The following is an 18419-nucleotide window of genomic DNA, read 5'->3' on the forward strand; positions in this document are numbered from 1 at the left end:
TATAATATTTTTTTACGTTTTCGTGGAAATCAGTCTGCGAATTGTTGACAAATTCTCAGAGACTCTCAGACATTAACATTATCTGACTGACAATGACACTTCAAATTGTACATAGAGAACATTAATTCTATCAGACTGCACCTCCATTTAAAATCACCATACATATATAAACCTTCATTCCAGTGCATAGTCTTCAGACATTCTGTCAGTATATAATATTGGTTCAACGATTGTAACTTTCTGTTTCTACCCTTGTCTCAAAATTTGGGTTCTTTCCTTGTGAAACTACAAATATTGTGTGCGCTTCGCGCGCTGCTTGTCCTCTTTCGTCCATACTCGCTGGCATCTTTCTCAATTTTCACCATTAAATCAATAATGGGGGGGGGGGGTCCCCGGCATACTCATGTAAATTGGGGTTAGAAGAATTCATATAAAAAAGCCCTAATTTTCTCTTGTGAAAAATATATCAAAGATACCATTCCAATTTGTGCGCGCTTTTCGTACACTATGAACGATTTTGGCTCCATTTATGTTCATCGGTTTTCAATTCCCGCAAACCAGGCTGGTGGTGCTGGGACAGTGGTGCTTCTTCAATTCATTTGTAGCACCATATTGCATCTGAGGGCATTAAAATATTCAAAAATTTATCTAAGGGGATGGTCCTCCCCTTTGACCCATCCCCTCCCCCACGACACAAACAAACTCACACTTCGCCAGCTCTTCCAAATGCAAAAGTACCTTCTTGCGTCTACGTCAATTTCGTGAAAACTGGTCAGTTGGAAAATGATCAACCAGCAGATATTGGTTTTGTTCCCCCCCCCCCACTTTCCAAACCCTGACACCGCCCCGACACGAGGTTGGGAGGGGGGCGGGGCGGTGGGGCGCCGGACCGGTTCAATAAGGCAAAGGGGCGGTAGATCCAAACAGTTTGAGAACCACTGTTCTAAATCATTCCGTCTTCACTACAATAACCACAAGATCACAATCCGACTGATTGGAAAAGTGAACGTTGCTTATATAATGTGATTTATCATGCGGGTGCTATATCATGATTGGACTTTCTGTGTATGCTGGAATCCATTTCACATCAGGGTGACCTCAAAGTTTGGTAACAATCAGAAAAGAACAAAGGATTCTCTCATATTTCGTCCGCAAAGCAATTAGTAACAAATTTCGAAACTACAGAATGTACTTACATACCATGTAAGGTGTGTATAGGCTACGGTACTAAATTTCAAGGAACTGAATATTCATTAGGTCATTTATAAAAATTCGAAAGGTCGCGTCCGCGCAATATTATACGTTTCAAATTTAATTGAGATTGGCCCGTGTTTTTTCGATTTTGGTCCAAGGTAAGCATACTTGGGGACAAAGGTAGATATAAAAGTTAATTACTTACAATGTCTATCTTACTCTTTCGGATGTAGGATTAGGAACTCGTAATTTCTTCAGACTTCAGTGATATCTACCCCAAACATTTATCCATCCTGTAGGCTGTAACTGTTGTACTTCAATGTAAGGACTCCATAGTCTAAGCAGCATCCAGAAAAGCCGGCTGCAAAATTGTCTTTCAGTGTAATTTATCCTGATATAAATATATCGAGTATGAAGTCAGTTGTTTTTGTACATAAGAAGTGACTTAAAACTTCTTCAAACATCTGTATAATGTAAATTTCGGTTGAAAACCGATTGGTTCCTCGAAGAGGCCTAGGCTTTTCATTGTACGTTAGGCTATCGTAGCAGCCCAAAATCGGAAAAATTGCCAGATGATTAAACGTAGTTAAGATGTTATAAATTTTTTCATCAACCAGAAAATATCAAATTCACATCGAATCTCATTTATATTCTCGGTAGTTTAAGTGCACCTACAGAGGTAAAGGTTTCTCAACTCATGTTTCCCAATTTAAAATAGTATCGTTCTGGTTAGGTCACTATTTTAGGCCAGATGAGAGGATGTCAGTAACCCCAAGAACGAGGGCGCCAGTCTGAAATGATTTCAGTAACAATTAGCCTAGTAAATTTACTTACAAACGAATTTGAATCATGGTCGAACAAACGGCGTTGTATTACTGATCAAAAGTACGGTAAAGGTGGTATGTCAGTTGTAAAAATGAGAATGTGAAAAAAATTGCTGCAACTTAACAACATTGATAATCCAGCAAAATATAGTACAGTGGTATTTGTTCTTATTTAAGGCAAAAGTTTTTAATGGTTTGGATTTCGTTTATTTACTCCCCATCCTGTAACATTTTCTCTCCCGAGTAGTATAATGTGACCATCCTGAATCCATCTTTGTATGTTGAAAATGACAAAATGTAGATCACAGCTCCGAAATAGTCACTCAAATTTAGTGATGCACTATTCTACACGTGTAAATTTTTAGCTGATGCTTTTGAATATCAAAAAGATCACAACAAAGTTGGGAAAATTTAGTTTGCTGGCAGGACAATAGAATTTTCTTGCCAAAATGAGACAATGCTGTACAGTTGGTGTCCGTTTCAACACACAAACATGAATCTTAAATTATTGTATTGACAAGGTTTGGTGTGTTAAATTTAAATATTTGGCTAAACCATAAGTTAACCACTTTTTGCCTACAAGAATTCTGCACATAATAAACTGTAAGCTGTACATTGGGATACTACATAGCCTATATGCAAAATTGCTATCGGTGTTTTGTTTTACACAGGAGCATTGCACAGGGTCCTTGATAGGGACTTGAGTGTCCATCCTGATCCTTTTTTTTCTACTAAACTTAACTAAACTAAACTAAACAGTATTTTAAAAGAGATAAAATTACGAGCCTTCAAACTACAAAATTTAAAGACTAAGTTATGCCATGAACAATGAATATGCCACCATTTTGTATTCATGTATTGTACATAGTACTAGCCCTCTTCAAATCCACACTTCCTGTAGACACCTTCTGAGGACACAGTGTCCCACTTGTAACCAAAGAAAGTTGGAGGATTATCCTGATTCCTAGCGATATAACAAGAAGACAAATGCTAAGTGTTTACAGCACATGCGGCCATATTGAACTGTTTATTTCCATCAGGTCACATGCAGGTCACAACAACTTTACCAAAATAGATGGCATGATACTGATATATAACACTCCTTCCTACCAGATGATGAAACAATCAAATATTCTTCCTCATTAAACAACTCAACTTTTATTAAATCAATCTTTTATCAAATCAAACAAACAAAACTAACAACTTGAGGGTATAGTTAAATCTCTAACCTCTTGGGTGGTCTGACAACTCTGCCTGACCTGGTTACTGTAGCTGATGGTGCAGGTGACTCTGCTACCACAACTGGGGTTTGACCTGTGTGGATAGGACTACCAGATACTACTGGGGATGTGGTGGAAGGTCCTGGCTGATCCAAGTTAGAGCTCTGCCCTAATTCCCTAGTTGTCTGAGGTACATTAACTGGAACTGGCACAACATCAGCATCCATAGGGGAGTTGATGTTTGGTTTTCCAGCCATAGCATTTGCACCAGTATCGTCAGGGATAAGATGATCTGAGTGTACAAACCTACGATTATTGCCAGGGATACTAACAATATATGTACGAGGCCCCTTGACTTTCACTATGGTACCAGGAATCCATCGATCCTTCCCCCCTCTAACATTTCGCACCCTCACTGGTTGATAAAGGTCGAACTGCCGCACTGATGAACTGCGGTCCCTTTGCTGTTTTGCAGCATCCTGTCTCTTTTCCACCTTCCTCTGCAGGCTAGGTTTCACTAAAGAGAGCCTAGTCCTTGGGGATCTCTTAAGAAATAACTCTGATGGAGTTTTCCCGGTAGTTGTGTTCGGGGTATTTCTAAGAGTAAATAAAACATTAGCTACCTTGTGACCCAATGTCTCCCCACTTGACTTAGCAAAAGCATTCTTGAAAGTTTGAACATTGCGTTCTGCAAGCCCATTCGTAGCTGGATGGTATGGAGGAGTGAGAGTATGGTCCACACCATTGGACTTCAGAAAGTTCTGAAATTCCTCAGATCTAAACTGAGGACCATTATCACTTACTAGCTGAATGGGTAACCCATAACATGCAAAAAGTGTTCTCAACACATTAATCGTGGCAATACTTGTTGTGGTATTCATTGGTAATACCTCCAACCACTTTGAATGGCTATCCACCACTAGCAAGAAATTCTGACCTTTGACCTCTGCATAGTCTATGTGAACCCGCTGCCACGGCTGTGTGGCCCAAGGCCATAACAGCAATGGTTCAGGGTTAGGCGCCTTCTGCACTTGTATACATTGCGTGCACAGCCTAACTTTATCCTCAATATCCTTGTCTAAACCTGGCCACCACACATAACACCTAGCAAGTGCCTTCATCCGACTCATGCCCGGATGACATTCATGAAGTTCACTCAGGATAAGCTCATGCAATTTGGATGGAATAATTACTCTACGCCCCCAAAGAAGGCATCCATCCTCCAGGGATAGCTCATCTCTGCGTGTGAAGTATGGTTGTATGGCAGGGTCCACACAATGATTTGGCCAGCCAGATAGAGTAAACTCTAAAACTTTGGCTAAAACTGGGTCCTTGTCTGTATGTTTTGAAATTTCAGTCGCAGTAATAGGGGTTTCCATTAGGACTGTCTCAAAAACAAAATACTCCTCTGGGTCACCACTAGAGGCTTCCCCAACTGGGAGTCTGCTGAGCAAATCTGCATTTGCATTCTTTGCAGAAGAGCGGTACTCAATATTGTACTGATATGCGGACAATAACACTGCCCATCTCTGCATCCGAGCTGCCGCCAAAGCCGGGATACCATGTTTTGGTCCGAAGATCTTAGTCAACGGTTGGTGATCTGTGATAAGTGTGAAATTAGTGCCATACAAATACAAGTGGAATTTCTTGATCCCAAAAATAATGGCAAGAGCCTCTTTTTCGATTTGGGCATAATTCTTTTCGGTCTGACTCAATGTCCTAGAGGCATATGCTATGGGGCGATCTGAACCATCTGGATATCGATGGCCCAAAACAGCTCCAAGTCCACATGGACTAGCATCCACACTCAACACTAGAGGTTTATTTGGATCAAAATGGGTGAGCACCTGATTACTAGCTAAAGCATTCTTTGCATTAACAAAAGCTTGCTCACAGTCATCACTCCAGACCCAATTAATGTTGTGTTGCAGTATGGCATACAATGGTTGCATCTGAGAAGAGAGATTCCTTACAAATTTGCCATTATAGTTCACCATGCCCAGAAAGGACTTCAATTCAGATACATTGGTTGGTCGAGGTGCCTTTTGTATGGCCTCGATTTTGTCCTGCAAAGGGCTCACACCTTCACTGGTGAGCTCATGACCAAGATACCTGATCTTTGATTTCATGAATTGACATTTTGTGCCATTCAGCCGAACATTGTGCATGTTTAACCTCGCAAACACTGCTTCGAGGGCCTTAAGGTGACTATTCTCATTCTCAGTTGCAATCAAGATATCATCTATGTAACAAAATACATTGTCTAATCCAGATAATATTTCGTCCATCGTTTCCTGGAAAATAGCTGGTGCAGTTTTCACCCCATAACACAAATGTTTTGGTGACAGTAACCCCTTATGTGTATTCATTACTAGGAGCCTAGCTGATTCGTCATCAAGAAACAGCTGATTGAAGGCACCAGATAAATCAAGCACTGAAAATACCTTAGGGTGTGTACCTCCCTGTGCCAGTTTTGCAAATAAATCATTAGTATTTGGTAATTTGTATCCCTCATCTTCAATACAATCATTCAAAGCTTTGTAGTCTCCACATACTCTTATTTCACCGTTTCCCTTCTGTACATGCACAAATGGTGAGGCCCATTCACTATAGTTGACTTGGGTAACTATATCATTCTTGATAAGTTTCTCATATTCATTTTCCACCTTTGACAACAATGAGTAAGGCACTGGCCTACTCTTTTGGTATTTGGGTCTACTTTTTGCTTTCACCCTCAACCTAGCAGAGAATCCCTTAATACCCATTTCACTTGATGAGAATATTTTCTGATTTTGACTCAACAAATTTTCCAAGGTTGGTGACACAGGATTCCCCAAATTTTGGATTCCAACCTTTGCTGGTTTTGGCTCAGATACCACAAAAATATTCTCCCAGTCCAGTTTGATTTTACTCAAGTGGTCTCTGCCGAAAAGGGATGGACGGCTTCCCTTGACAACCAATAAATCCATCCTACAACTAGTACCTCCATACTTTGCCATACTACAATACTCCCTATCACAGGCACCTTTTCACCTGAATAGCCACGTAGGGTTATATTGGTATCCTTTATGGGGTAATGGGCCAAACTGGACTTGTACACATGCTCCGAAATGGTGGAACGAGCCGCACCGGTGTCAATTTCCATGGTTATTGGAACATTAGTGTCCCCTACCACTAACGTAATCAAATACGGCTTATTGGTCTTTACACCTGATAATGTATGATATAAACCATAATGTAAATCACTTTCATCAGTATTAACACTATCTACATACTGTTCATTAGTGTCCTTATTACTAGAACTAACGTTAGGCTCACCATCCTCCATAGGCCTATAGCTAGTTGAGACGGAGTGGTTGCGGTGACCCCCTGTCCTTGTCTGATTCTGCGAACTTTTCTGGCTTTGAGGTCCCTTAGCCCCAGATCGGCAAGCTCTTTGAATATGACCCTTCTTCCCGCACGAATGACAGTTTTCCTCGCGAAACCTGCAATCATCGGGCTTGTGGTTGCTTCCCCCGCAGCGATAGCATGATTGTGCACTGTTAGCTTGCCAGGGTTGCTGATTAGGCCTATTGTGCTTGTCGTTGTTTCTATTAGTCCCCTGACCCCTTCGTCCTTGACCTTGAGGGCTCCGCCAATTCAATCTGTTTGTACTCACAGAACTTCCTGCATCGATATGTTCCCTTGTTGCTATGCCAGCCATTTCGTCTGCAAGACACTTGGTTTTAGCTTTGTCAAACGTCAGATCAGCGGTTGAGAGTAGCTGCGTTTGAGTTTTCACAAATCTTGTGTGCAGCCCCGAGACCAGTCTGTCTCGCAGTGCCTCCAGTAGAAATGCGTTGAAATCGCAATGGGTTGCTAAGTTCTTCAAGCGAACAATAAAGTCTGCAACTGACTCGGTTTCAGACTGTGAAGCAGCCCAAAATTTAAAACGTTCAGCGATCACGATCGGTTTCGGTGAAAAATGTCCTTTCAGGATGGTTTTCAGATGCGCGTACGTCTGTGTACACGGCTTGTCTGGGCTACATACCGTTTTCAAGAGCTTGAAAGTCTCAGCGCCCACCATAGCGAGAAAAAAATTAGCCTGTCTCGCCTCGGCAATATCGTTTGCCACTATAAAGGCATCGCAGCGATCTGCGTAATCTTCGAAGCTTTCGACTGTGTTGTCAAACGGCCCTATATTCCCGTAAACTGCCATGTTTACAATACAGAAATATTCTGGGTTATATTATAGGTTCTTCCTTAGTTCGTCGCCAGTTTGTTATACCCTGGATTAATGGAGGATTATCCTGATTCCTAGCGATATAACAAGAAGACAAATGCTAAGTGTTTACAGCACAGGTCACATGCAGGTCACAACAACTTTACCAAAATAGATGGCATGATACTGATATATAACATAACCCTACTGTAAATGTGGAGTGCCTTTTAGTACAACCAGGGTTTGAGTTGATTCTTGCATTCATTTTCCCATCAGGTCAGCTCCCAGTGGTATCATTTTGAGATCATGGTGGTCGAGGTCGGAAGCCGAATGCAGTTCAACTTCCTCGGTTCTCGCTTTCCGCCCACCTCGGGCATGACGGCAAGAGAGCTCGCGGATAATGATGACATCGCCACCAACTTGGTCCTGGATACGTTCTTGCATTTTACAACTCATAAAATGAACCTCAGGTACAGTATAGTATGTGACACAAAGTTAGTGACATGAAGAGTAAGATAAGAAAACAGATTGAAAGCTGTTAAAGGCATTGAAGACTCGCCCCAAACTGCGTGCGGCCATCTGAAAAAGTTAACTTTCCGTTGCTTGCAAGTGACATTTTGTTTGTGTCGCTACAAAATGAAGACAGTAGTGAAATGTGATATATACTGTACCTTGTTATCTTTAGCTGGACCTGAGATGTCCATCACTGTATTGTTCATACACTGTGCTGTGGGTATTGACCGCAGCTGTATGTACTGACTGTACACTAACTAGTCTAATTACCGACGGTAGCAAGCAGTTTGTGTATTTTCTGGGATCGATGGTGGTGTCTAACACTTCTGTTACACCTCATATGAAACTAGGTCAGATTACCAGCATTAGACGTTTCTTTTTTCGCGAGTCTTCAAACCCTTTAACACCAGAGTTCCCTTTCAGCTATGATTGTTTTGATTTGTTTTTTCCATCAACAGATTCAGACCGTTAACTAACCGAACGGAGCGACTCAAAGGAATACTGAGCTCATTCGCAAAGGACAATGACTATGAGAAAGCGTACCGGAAGTACATGACTGGAGACTGGGCACGCGTCTTCCTGCTAAACAAAACAAAGGAACAGCAGATGGCCTTTAAAAGACATGTAAGGGAACGTTTCATCTAAGGGAAGTTTGAGAAACAGCTGCTTTACTTTAACAACAAATTCTTCTCAATATACAAAAACCAGAATGCAAATTGTATTGTTAGTTTGGTGTATTACTGTAACTTGTAGTAATACCTCAAACTAACAATGTAATTCTGTGAGAATGCCTCTGTGAAAGTCAATTAACTTCTCTCTGAGAATTTTTATTGCGAAGCTGTACAGATGAGAGGTTAGGCTTTAGGCTACACCACAAAGTCAGTTCACTTGTCTCTGAGAATTTCATTTGTAGAGCTGCACAGATGAGAGGTTAGGCTTTAGGCTACCACACAAAGTCAGTTTACTTGTCTCTGAGAATATTTATTTGCGGAGCTGTACAGATGAGAGGTTAGGCTTTAGGCTACCACACATTCACAGCAATTGAAGCTAGTTCTTGTATTCAATACAATTTATAAATGCACTGCCCTTGGAAAAAATGGAAACCTCTGATTAACCAGCACTTGTCAAGGTGTGTATTAAATGAAACACCAAAGCAAAGATAGAATGCCTGTTATGCATTATTTCTCATACTGGATGTAACTTGCTTCTTCTTCAGGTTTTTCGATACCTGGGAATGTTTTCAAAAGATGCTGGTTTTGAGATCAAGCCGTGCTATCGTTACTCCATGGAGGGTGTCGGAGGCATGATTAGTTCTACTCGGCATTGGTAAGCCTGCTCTTAAACCTTAGTAAAACTTGTGTTAATATTGTTACATTAGGGTTGTACGCACAGTATGTACATTCGATCAAACATATCTTTTGGCTCTCAGTCTGAATGTAAGGCTGCAGAATGGAGAGTTCTAATTTGCCGTGGGGCCCACCCGGCAAAGAAATAACAAATAATAAAGAGATACCCAGAATGTGGGAAGAATATAAGAAAAGTTGTTTTCAAAGAGGCCACTGTGAAACAGTGGAAGAAGGATTGGCTAGTTTTTAAAACTAAATGACAACAAACTGTTTTATTTTCTGTCAAGCATGAAAAGATTCTCTGCCTTTACATCATAACGTCAGTTCTTGGCTTATAAAACACATTTCATACATTTTTATGATTGATTTTCCATTTAAAAAGTATTAAAATAGCCCCCACTGGCCCCAAAATAGCCTCCTGCAATTTTCATGGGCCTGTTGCTTTGAGAGGGGTGGGGGGGGGTGGGGGAAGTAGCCCCCATAAAATAAATTTTGGTTTTTACCCTGTTGAAGATTTCTTGTTGCTATGGTGGCAGGTCTTCCCAAGTTTACTTTGTTTGTATTTACTTTGTTTGTATTTACTTTGTTTGTATTTGTTTGTTTGTATTCCAGGGAGAAGAATGAAACCATCCCTCTACTGGTGGGATGTATAGCTGAACTAACCGAGAAGGAAGAAGATCTACTCCTAGTACCGGGTAAAAACGATTTCAGCGTCATGTTCTCGACGAGGAAAAATTGTGCCCAACTCTGGCTAGGCCCTGCAGCATTCATTAACCACGACTGCCGGCCTAATTGTAAAGTAAGTCTTCTCCAGTAATTGTCATGGTGTCCACCAGGCAGCATCCGACACACCCATGCTCACATGCTTAGCAGTTAAACTAACACCAGGCTGTTTGAAATTAGATTGTAATTGATCGTATCATCGTGCTGACTTGCTGAGACTCTCTCCTAGAATTCTGTTCAACCACAAATCAAGGATAAGGAGTGAGCAAATCATGAATTTTGATTTAAAATACCCAAATGGAATCTTGAAACAAAATGCGATTTTAATATCATTGTGTAACTAAAACTTGATTAACTGTTAAAAATGTAAAGACTTATATTGTTAGTATGGGATAGCGTTGACATATTTATCAAACCCCAACCATATTCATCAAGCCCCACCCCACCATATTCATCAAACCCCACCCCACCATATTCATTAAACCCCACCCCATTATGGATATTCATCAAGCCCCGTCCATCCATATTCATCAAGCTCCAACCCACCATATACATCAAACCCCACCCCACCATTGATATTCATCAAGCCCCACTCATCCCTATATCATCAAGACCCAACCCACCCATATTCATCAACCTCACCCCACCCATATCTATCAAGCCCCACTTCATCCATATTCATCAAGCCCCACTGCATCCATATTCAGGGTGGGAATTTGGCAAAAAAAGTTGGTAAGCATTTTTTCATTTTTTGATGAAATGTGCTTACCAACATGAGCCAAGATTTCTCAGTTGGTAAGCACAATTCATGAATCGGTAAGCACAGCACAATGACCTGAACGCTGTTATCCTTTTGTGAAAACTTCATGATTCGCGGCACAAGTGTACTTTATATTGAGCCGACAGCGGCGGCGCAGATAATCCAGTCAATGCATGTTCGATCGAAATAATTACAATCCCTGTCCATCACGTTGAACTCTCCGACCAGACAATACCGGGTCGAATACTCGACTTGGTATTAGTTATTCAAATACATGATCAAAGGAAATGTATCGACTGGAGATCGTAAAAAAAAACTCTGAAAATCAGTAGAGAAATTACCAATTGTGTACGAAAAGTAAGTTCGGTCCTTTCAAATTTTACGAAAGATCCAGCAAAACACTTTCGAAAAATTCATGCAAAACTGGCATATCGTGCTACATGCAACTAATGTCATGTAAACAAGGCTCTAGTACACCCATTTATGAATAAACCGTAAGACCACGTCTGGTGTTAAGCGAGGGGAAAAGAAAGTATTTTCTAGAATTTCAAAAAATACGGAAAAAATAATGTCCTACCATAGTTAAGTTTATAGCAAATAGCCTAACCACCTCGTCTGTTACGGATCTCACGTAACTACAAAAACACAACCAATTGTATTTTGCGAACTTGACGTTTTCTACAAGAACATAGAAATAATTTTAAGCATTAGTTAATCATGCCGTGTGGCCTAAAACATATTTTATTACAAGGTTTACTTTCATAAAGATGGCCATAGCTTGATATCTATGAACTGATATCTATGAACTGTGCCTCGTGTATCATGGGGAATACTCCATGAAACGTTTCTTGGAAACGTGCCAAAAATGTTAACAAACAGGTGTTAGACAGGGGATGAGCGCACAGTTGTTTGGCAGGGTACCTGGGAAAATTCTGAGCACATGTACAGTATGAACTACGCAATTGCCGTCGGCAATTGCGTAGTTCATGTGTGAAGTTGGAATAATTTGCGATGCATACACAGTTAGTCGTAGGTATGTGACGGTCCAGGCACGATCGCTGAGCTAGCAGCCAGCTGTGTGCGGCCTGTTCGTTGGTGCTTTTTGCTCGCTGCGCGACAAATTAATCCTCCGTAACTTAGAAGCAGATTGCAGATAAGCCTACTACAGTCCGATGCAGTCACTTACGGTCAGAATTTTTGGTACGCTCATTACAAGGGTGTGTAGTACTAGGCCCATTTGATTTTCTTATTTTGGTAAGCGATATTTTCATTCCAGTACGCTAGCGTACCGGCGTACCGTAAAATTCCCACCCTGTCCATATTCATCAAGCCCCACCCCACCTATATTCATCAAGCCCCACCCCACCTATATTCATCAAGTCCCACCCCACCCATATTCATCAAGCCCCACTGCATCCATATTCATCAAGCCCCACCCCACCTATATTCATCAAGTCCCACCCCACCTGTATTCATCAAACCCCACCCATATTCATCAAACCCCATACATCCATATTTATCAATCTATCAAGCCCCACCCATATTCATCAAGCCACACCCATATTCATCAAGCCACACCCATATTCATCAAACCTTACTGTTTTTCCTGATTTTATTTCTGCTCTGTTCCAGTTTGTTCCTTCTGGTAGGGATACTGCTTGCGTGAAGGTCCTTCGAGATATAGAGCCCGGAGAGGAGATTACCTGTCACTACGGAGAGGACTTCTTTGGAGAGAATAATTGCTACTGTGAATGTGAGACTTGTGAGAGGTAAGACCATGTACATTTAAAAAACAGTTAGGTTCTCACTCTCTGGTTTGAGAGGAAAGTCGCACATTATTGTAATTCTAATGTTTAATATATATATAGTTAAGTTTAGTGTCATTATCACTGCACCTCAAAGGTCCATATTATGTCACAAAATTAATGATTAAAATATATGTATAGTAAATTTTAGTGTCCTTATCACTGCACCTCAAAGGTCCATATTATGTCACAAAATTAATGTTTAATATATATGTATATAGTTAATTTTAATGTCCTTATCACTGCACCTCAACTTAGGTCCATATTATGTCACAAAATTAATGTTTAATATATAGTTAAGTTTAGTGTCCTTATATTGCACTTCAAAGGTCCATATTATGTCACATAAGTAATGTTTAATATAAATGTATATATTTAATTTTAGTGTCCTTATCACTGCACTTCAAAGGTCCATATTATGTCACATAAGTAATGAATTTTAGTGTCCTTATCACTGCACTTCAAAGGTCCATATTATGTCACAAATTAATGGAAGATATATGTCATACTTTTATTTCTTATTCAATGTTCATTATGTTTTCTTTGAAGATTACAACGAGGGGCTTTTGTCCCTAATTGCTCGCCAAAGAAAGACAGCAAAGAGGAGAAATACAGTCTAAGGGAGACACATAAACGTCTCATGAGACTGAAAAAGACAGACCAAAAGACACAAGCAGGACATGTGCCTCAAAAAGGTAGCATACCTCATGTATTTTTGCAACGTGTGTACCTCAGAGAGGTAGCAATACCTCATGTTGTTTCGTGAAATTGTAACATGTGTGTGTGTACGTGTGATGGAATAACAATGTAGAAAATTCATAAAACTTTAAAGGATATTGTGTGAGAAATTATGAAACATTATTGTTGGCTTAGTACAGGCTACATATTAACATAGCCATGGTTGACCTTGTCATTCTGCACTTCACAATTCATGCACTTCTCCATAGTGCTGAAAGTTTAAGCTGTGCTATACTCATATAAGAAAAGTGGGTGCCTGTTAGCCTTGAGAGCGTGAAAGTCAATGAAGAGAGCCCATTTAGTCGCTCTATTTTATATATGCCATTAACTACACAAGATTTGCTTTCATATGAGCAGTTTAGCTATGAAACTACTTTCATCTCTTTCTGTGTTATTTTACAGCTGTTCAGAATCGTTGTCGGGAGGAGTCTCCAGATAATACGAAACCCAGATCTAGGAGAAGACCTTTATCTCCATCTGGTCACCTAAATCAACAAATGATCAAGTTGATCGCTAAGAAGCAATGTCTTTCACCTTACGATGCTTCACTGAGCCTCGCAGAAGGGAGCAAGAAGATGGCCGCTCTGAAGCAGAAATATCTCAGGGAATACGCTGCAAAGGGTGGTGTCCTTCCGTGGAAGGGACGCCTAGGCAAAGAACAAGAGGGGTCATCTTCGGAGAGTTCCGACAGCGAGGTTTCATTTAATTTCAAGCACGCCTCGCCGGGGCACTTTGAATCTCGAACGTACGAATCGGAAATATCAAACTGCGAAACCAAAATGAAAATCAGAGACATTTCCGGTTCGTCTTACCGGGCGAGGCGGATGTCGATGCGTCCGTCTCTGAGGTTGTACGCCGGGGAGGAATCGAAAAGCGAGACAGACCGAAACGACAGGCGGAAAAGAAAAGTGGTCGGATACGACGAGGAGGAAACCATGGACGCCAAACGAAAGATTCCACGGATCACGATCAAAATGAAAGATCCGAACGGTGACATCGAAGAGGTCGTGACCTCGTCGGAAGACGAAAACCAAAGTAGACAATCTTCACCAGCAGCTGAGATGGAAGAAGTGGGTTCATTGCGACGCAGGCGTGAGCTGGCAAAAGAACAATCGTTAGGCGTCTTCGGTTACCCGGTCAAGATAAAATCACGCTCGCCTAGTCACCAATCGTCCAGCCAAAGCGAGGATTGGGAGGTGCAGGATAGTGTACCCCTCTCTCAGTACTTGGACTCTCCCAGGAAACTCTCTAATAACATCAAACCCCCTATTCAGGATAACAGTGCCAGGAGGATCCATTTTAAGATGGGAGGGAAGTCGTTTTTACAATACAGGCCTCAAACTTCACGCAGTTGACAAACAGGCAGCACTAGTGTACACGAGGGCAGTCCGGGCGGTTTCCGTGCAACCTTGCGGTTTGCGGCTTTCTGCGTCAGAAATTTACTCAGATCGGTCTCAAATGTCTTTTCAACCAATTCACCATCTTGAATGTAAACATGATTAAAAAAGATCCAACTGCAAAAAATAAAAAAAGTTCAGTATTAGAGAAAAGGAAATGTTCCAACTAATAATAAAAGACATTTGTCTGAGAGCAGTGCGAGTGAGTATTTTGTTATGGAGATTGGAGAACTGTTCCCAGGTTTGACTTATTTCAATCGGAAAAATTTCTGTGAATGAATGAATCAATTAATTAATTTATAAGTATAGATAATTGGTGTATTTTGTCTCACATTGGGAACGAACCCTAATGATGTACCGTACATCAAATCAAGTTTAATTGAAATATTTAATTCTTTTCTAACTGGTTAGGTGTTCCCACCCCAATTAGCAGGAATTGCAAAAGTAGGCATTTAAAGGCCATTTCTCTTAGGCCATGATCACCAAAACGCTGAGATTAAGCCCAACAATTGAAGGAGATTTGATCACATTTGCTTGATGAGTACTTAGCTTCTTGCTAATATTTTGCTATTTTAAGAGAGTTATATCAGCTGGTTTGATGTAAATCTCTTTCCAAGGTTTTGATGTGTGATGTAACATGTGGACAAAAGAGCAGGTTGAAAAAGGTTGACCTGTAAAGTTATTTAAATCTCAGTCAGTGATTTGTAATATGATTTTACTATTTTAAATGACATCTTTTGTGCCTGTTTTAAAGCACAGTTCTGTTTATTTATGTCAGCCATAATTTAATGGGGATGTATGTCTTCTATAGACTCAATGCAGTAGAGATTTAACATATAAAAAAGCAATTGGGGTTTAGATTAAATATCATATCGTGGTTTACAACTGCAGGAAGAGAATGGTTGCTAGGTGATAGAATTACATTGGCCTGTAGAAGAGCTGTAAGTGTGAATTTTGTCATCTTTGGAGTAGCGTCAAAAGTTTGTATCTAGAAAGCTAGGCAGTTAATACAGCATTTTAATGAATTAATAAGTTACACTGGTTACTTCATTTTGTGCATAGAGTATCTGTTGAATTTCTCCAGTAGTTTTCAGACCCTAACATGTAGCACATATGCTCCATTTAACAGGAAAATAGCTGATTTAAAAACCTGGATATTGCAAAAGACTAAAACTGATCACATTTCGCCAGCCTCAGGCCTGCTTATTAAATTTAGATATAAATTTAGCACATCAGACCCATTTCATGAATATTCAGGAAGCAGTAGATGCTGTTGGTGGCATTGTATTGAAAGTTTTCCTCATAGATGAGCGACATGTTTCTATGGATCGGGAAAGTACATGGGGATGGCGCTATACCAAAATTGAAAAAGAAAACTTATTTTACCCCCAAAAACACACTCTGTCAGTTTACTTCATTCCAATCTGTTTATTTCTATTTAATTTTGATTTTATGGCAATGACTTTCTCGCTTAGTCTGGACTTTGATCTGGTCTGGGTCCAATAGCCATCTGATCTGGGTCCAACTGCCAATGTGACAAGGCCAGGGCCTTTTCTCCGAGCCATCGATACAAAAATGTAAGAAGATGAATCCGAATCCAATGTTCATCTCTTGACAGCATTTGATGTTTTAAATCATTGTATGTAATCGCATAATTAGTTTAAATTATTTATCCCCCGGACAGGTATCATTCTGCCAGGGACAATCCTCCTCGTTTCACTTTTGTTTCTCACCGGACGCAAATATAGCAGCTTAATATGGGTTGATTGGTGTTAATACTGTATGTTGTGCAATTTCATATTTCATTTTTGTCTTATTCCAAAGTTGGAGAGATATTCTTCATTCTCTAATTTTGCAAAAGTCTGACAACAGTAATTTCAACACATTTTGTACAGTTTCTTTTGAAAAGTCACATTTTGACAGATAATTGCAGATGTCAACTTGTATGTTTTCCGATAACGTTTGTTTGGACAAAGTGAGGGGGGATGGGGCATGTTAGTGAAAGGGGTGTGGGGTAGGGTGACATACATGGGAAGAGAGAGTTGTTTGAAGGACAGCTTGCTGGGAACAGAGCTGGTGTAGGTAGGAGAGATGTAATGTGTAGATAAAGCTAAATGAAACTTGTGTGAACGACACTGTAATTTAGGGAAATCTAGTGGTAAATTAATATTATTTTGTATCTGCAGGAATTACCTCTAATGTAGAAGAAGGAAAGAGGCATCCAGCATATCTCAGTTGGTTGAAAGTTATATGTTGATGTTCAGTTTGTGACTATTATTAATGTCAAGATATTGATCACTAATAGAGCTTGTTGGTAACCATGTTGTTGCACAGTCACACCATTGCTGAATGGGTTAAATGGAGTCAGTGTTTCATGTAAAACTGTACACAGATATTTCTCAGGTGGGAGTGTTAGCGAGGGTGTGGTATAGGTCTGGAGTATGGTTCTGTGGTAGGGGTCTGGAGTATGGTTCTGTGGTATAGGTCTGGAGTATGGTTCTGTGGTAGGGGTCTGGAATATGGGTCTGTAGTTGGTCTGGAGTATGGTTCTGTGGTATGGATATGTGGTATGGGTCAGTGGTATGGGTCTGGATTATGGGTATGTGTCTGTGGTATGGTTCTGGAGTATGGGTCTGTGGTTTGGGTATATGGTTGGGTATGTGGTATGGTTCTGTGATATGGGTCTGTGGTATGGGTATGTGTCTGTGGTATGAGTATGTGATATGTGGTATGGTTCTGTGGTATATGTCTGTGGTATGTGTCTGTGGTATGTGCCTGTGGTATGGGTCTGTGGTATGGGTCTGTAGTATGGGTCTGTGGTATGGATATGTGGTATCGGTCTGTGGTATTGGGTATGTGGTATGGGTCTGTGGTATGCGTATGTGGTATGGGTCTGGGATCTTTTGGGAATATATGGTATTATAGACTGTCAGTTGACTACTTGAGAGTTCATGTTAATTGTACTAGGCACAATTGCCTGGCAGTCCTCGGCACCTGTGTGGTTTCTCTCATGGTGGTTGTTGTTTTCTATTAGGGGTGCATCCTTGGTCATGGTAGAGAAAGGTGGGGAGGGGGGTGTGGCAAACTGAATTTGTATCACCAGCGGATGTGCAATTGTATAAATGTGTGGCACGGATGGGGTATCTGTTTGTGAGAGGGGGAAATGGGAAGGGAATGGGGTATGGGTTTGTGAGAGGGGAATGGGGTATGGGTTTGTGAGAGGGGAATGGGGTATGGGTTTGTTAGAGGGGAATGGGGTATGGGTTTGTTAGAGGGGAATGGGGTATGGGTTTGTGAGAGGGGAATAGGATATGGGTTTGTTAGAGGGGAATGGGGTATGGGTTTGTGAGAGGGGAATGGGGTATGGGTTTGTGAGAGGGGAATGGGGTATGGGTTTGTGAGAGGGGAATGGGATATCGGTTTGTGAGAGGGGAATGGGGTATGGGTTTGTGAGAGGGGAATGGGGTATGGGTTTGTGAGAGGGGAATGGGGTATGGGTTTGTGAGAGGGGAATGGGGTATGGGTTTGTGAGAGGGGAATGTGGTATGGGTTTGTGAGAGGGGTATGGGTTTGTGAGAGGGGAATGGGGTATGGGTTTGTGAGAGGGCAATGGGGTATGAGTTTGTGAGTGGGGAAGTACTCATATGCTATGGATACTTAAATGTAAGCTGCACAATTAAACTGTTTAGATGTTGTGT

At 40.9% G+C, this 18419-nt stretch overlaps 2 protein-coding genes across 3 annotated transcripts; one reads left to right on the forward strand and one right to left on the reverse strand.

Annotated features, from left to right (window-relative positions):
* The first annotated feature begins 1213 nt into the window (after positions 1-1213).
* On the forward strand, positions 1214-17900 carry LOC139970241 (uncharacterized). 2 transcript variants are annotated; one of them, XM_071975899.1, is made up of 8 exons: positions 1214-1352; positions 7716-7909; positions 8411-8576; positions 9169-9278; positions 9911-10097; positions 12414-12550; positions 13136-13281; positions 13727-17900. In XM_071975899.1, the coding sequence occupies exons 2-8, from the start codon at positions 7746-7748 to the stop codon at positions 14677-14679; spliced, it is 1863 nt and encodes a 620-aa protein (XP_071832000.1). In that variant the 5' UTR covers positions 1214-1352; positions 7716-7745; the 3' UTR covers positions 14680-17900. The 2 variants fall into 2 exon arrangements, with proteins under 2 accessions (XP_071832000.1, XP_071832001.1); XM_071975900.1 differs by lacking the exon at positions 1214-1352 and adding an exon at positions 1681-2079.
* LOC139970196 (uncharacterized) lies at positions 6443-7436 on the reverse strand. Its single transcript, XM_071975834.1, has 2 exons — positions 6897-7436; positions 6443-6448 (listed from the first exon to the last, which is right to left on the reverse strand). Exons 1-2 carry the CDS (start codon positions 7434-7436, stop codon positions 6443-6445), a joined length of 546 nt encoding a protein of 181 aa, XP_071831935.1.
* Positions 17901-18419: the final 519 nt, after the last annotated feature.

The sequence above is a fragment of the Apostichopus japonicus genome, chromosome 7, assembly GCF_037975245.1.
Source record: "Apostichopus japonicus isolate 1M-3 chromosome 7, ASM3797524v1, whole genome shotgun sequence".
NCBI lineage: Eukaryota > Metazoa > Echinodermata > Holothuroidea > Aspidochirotida > Stichopodidae > Apostichopus > Apostichopus japonicus.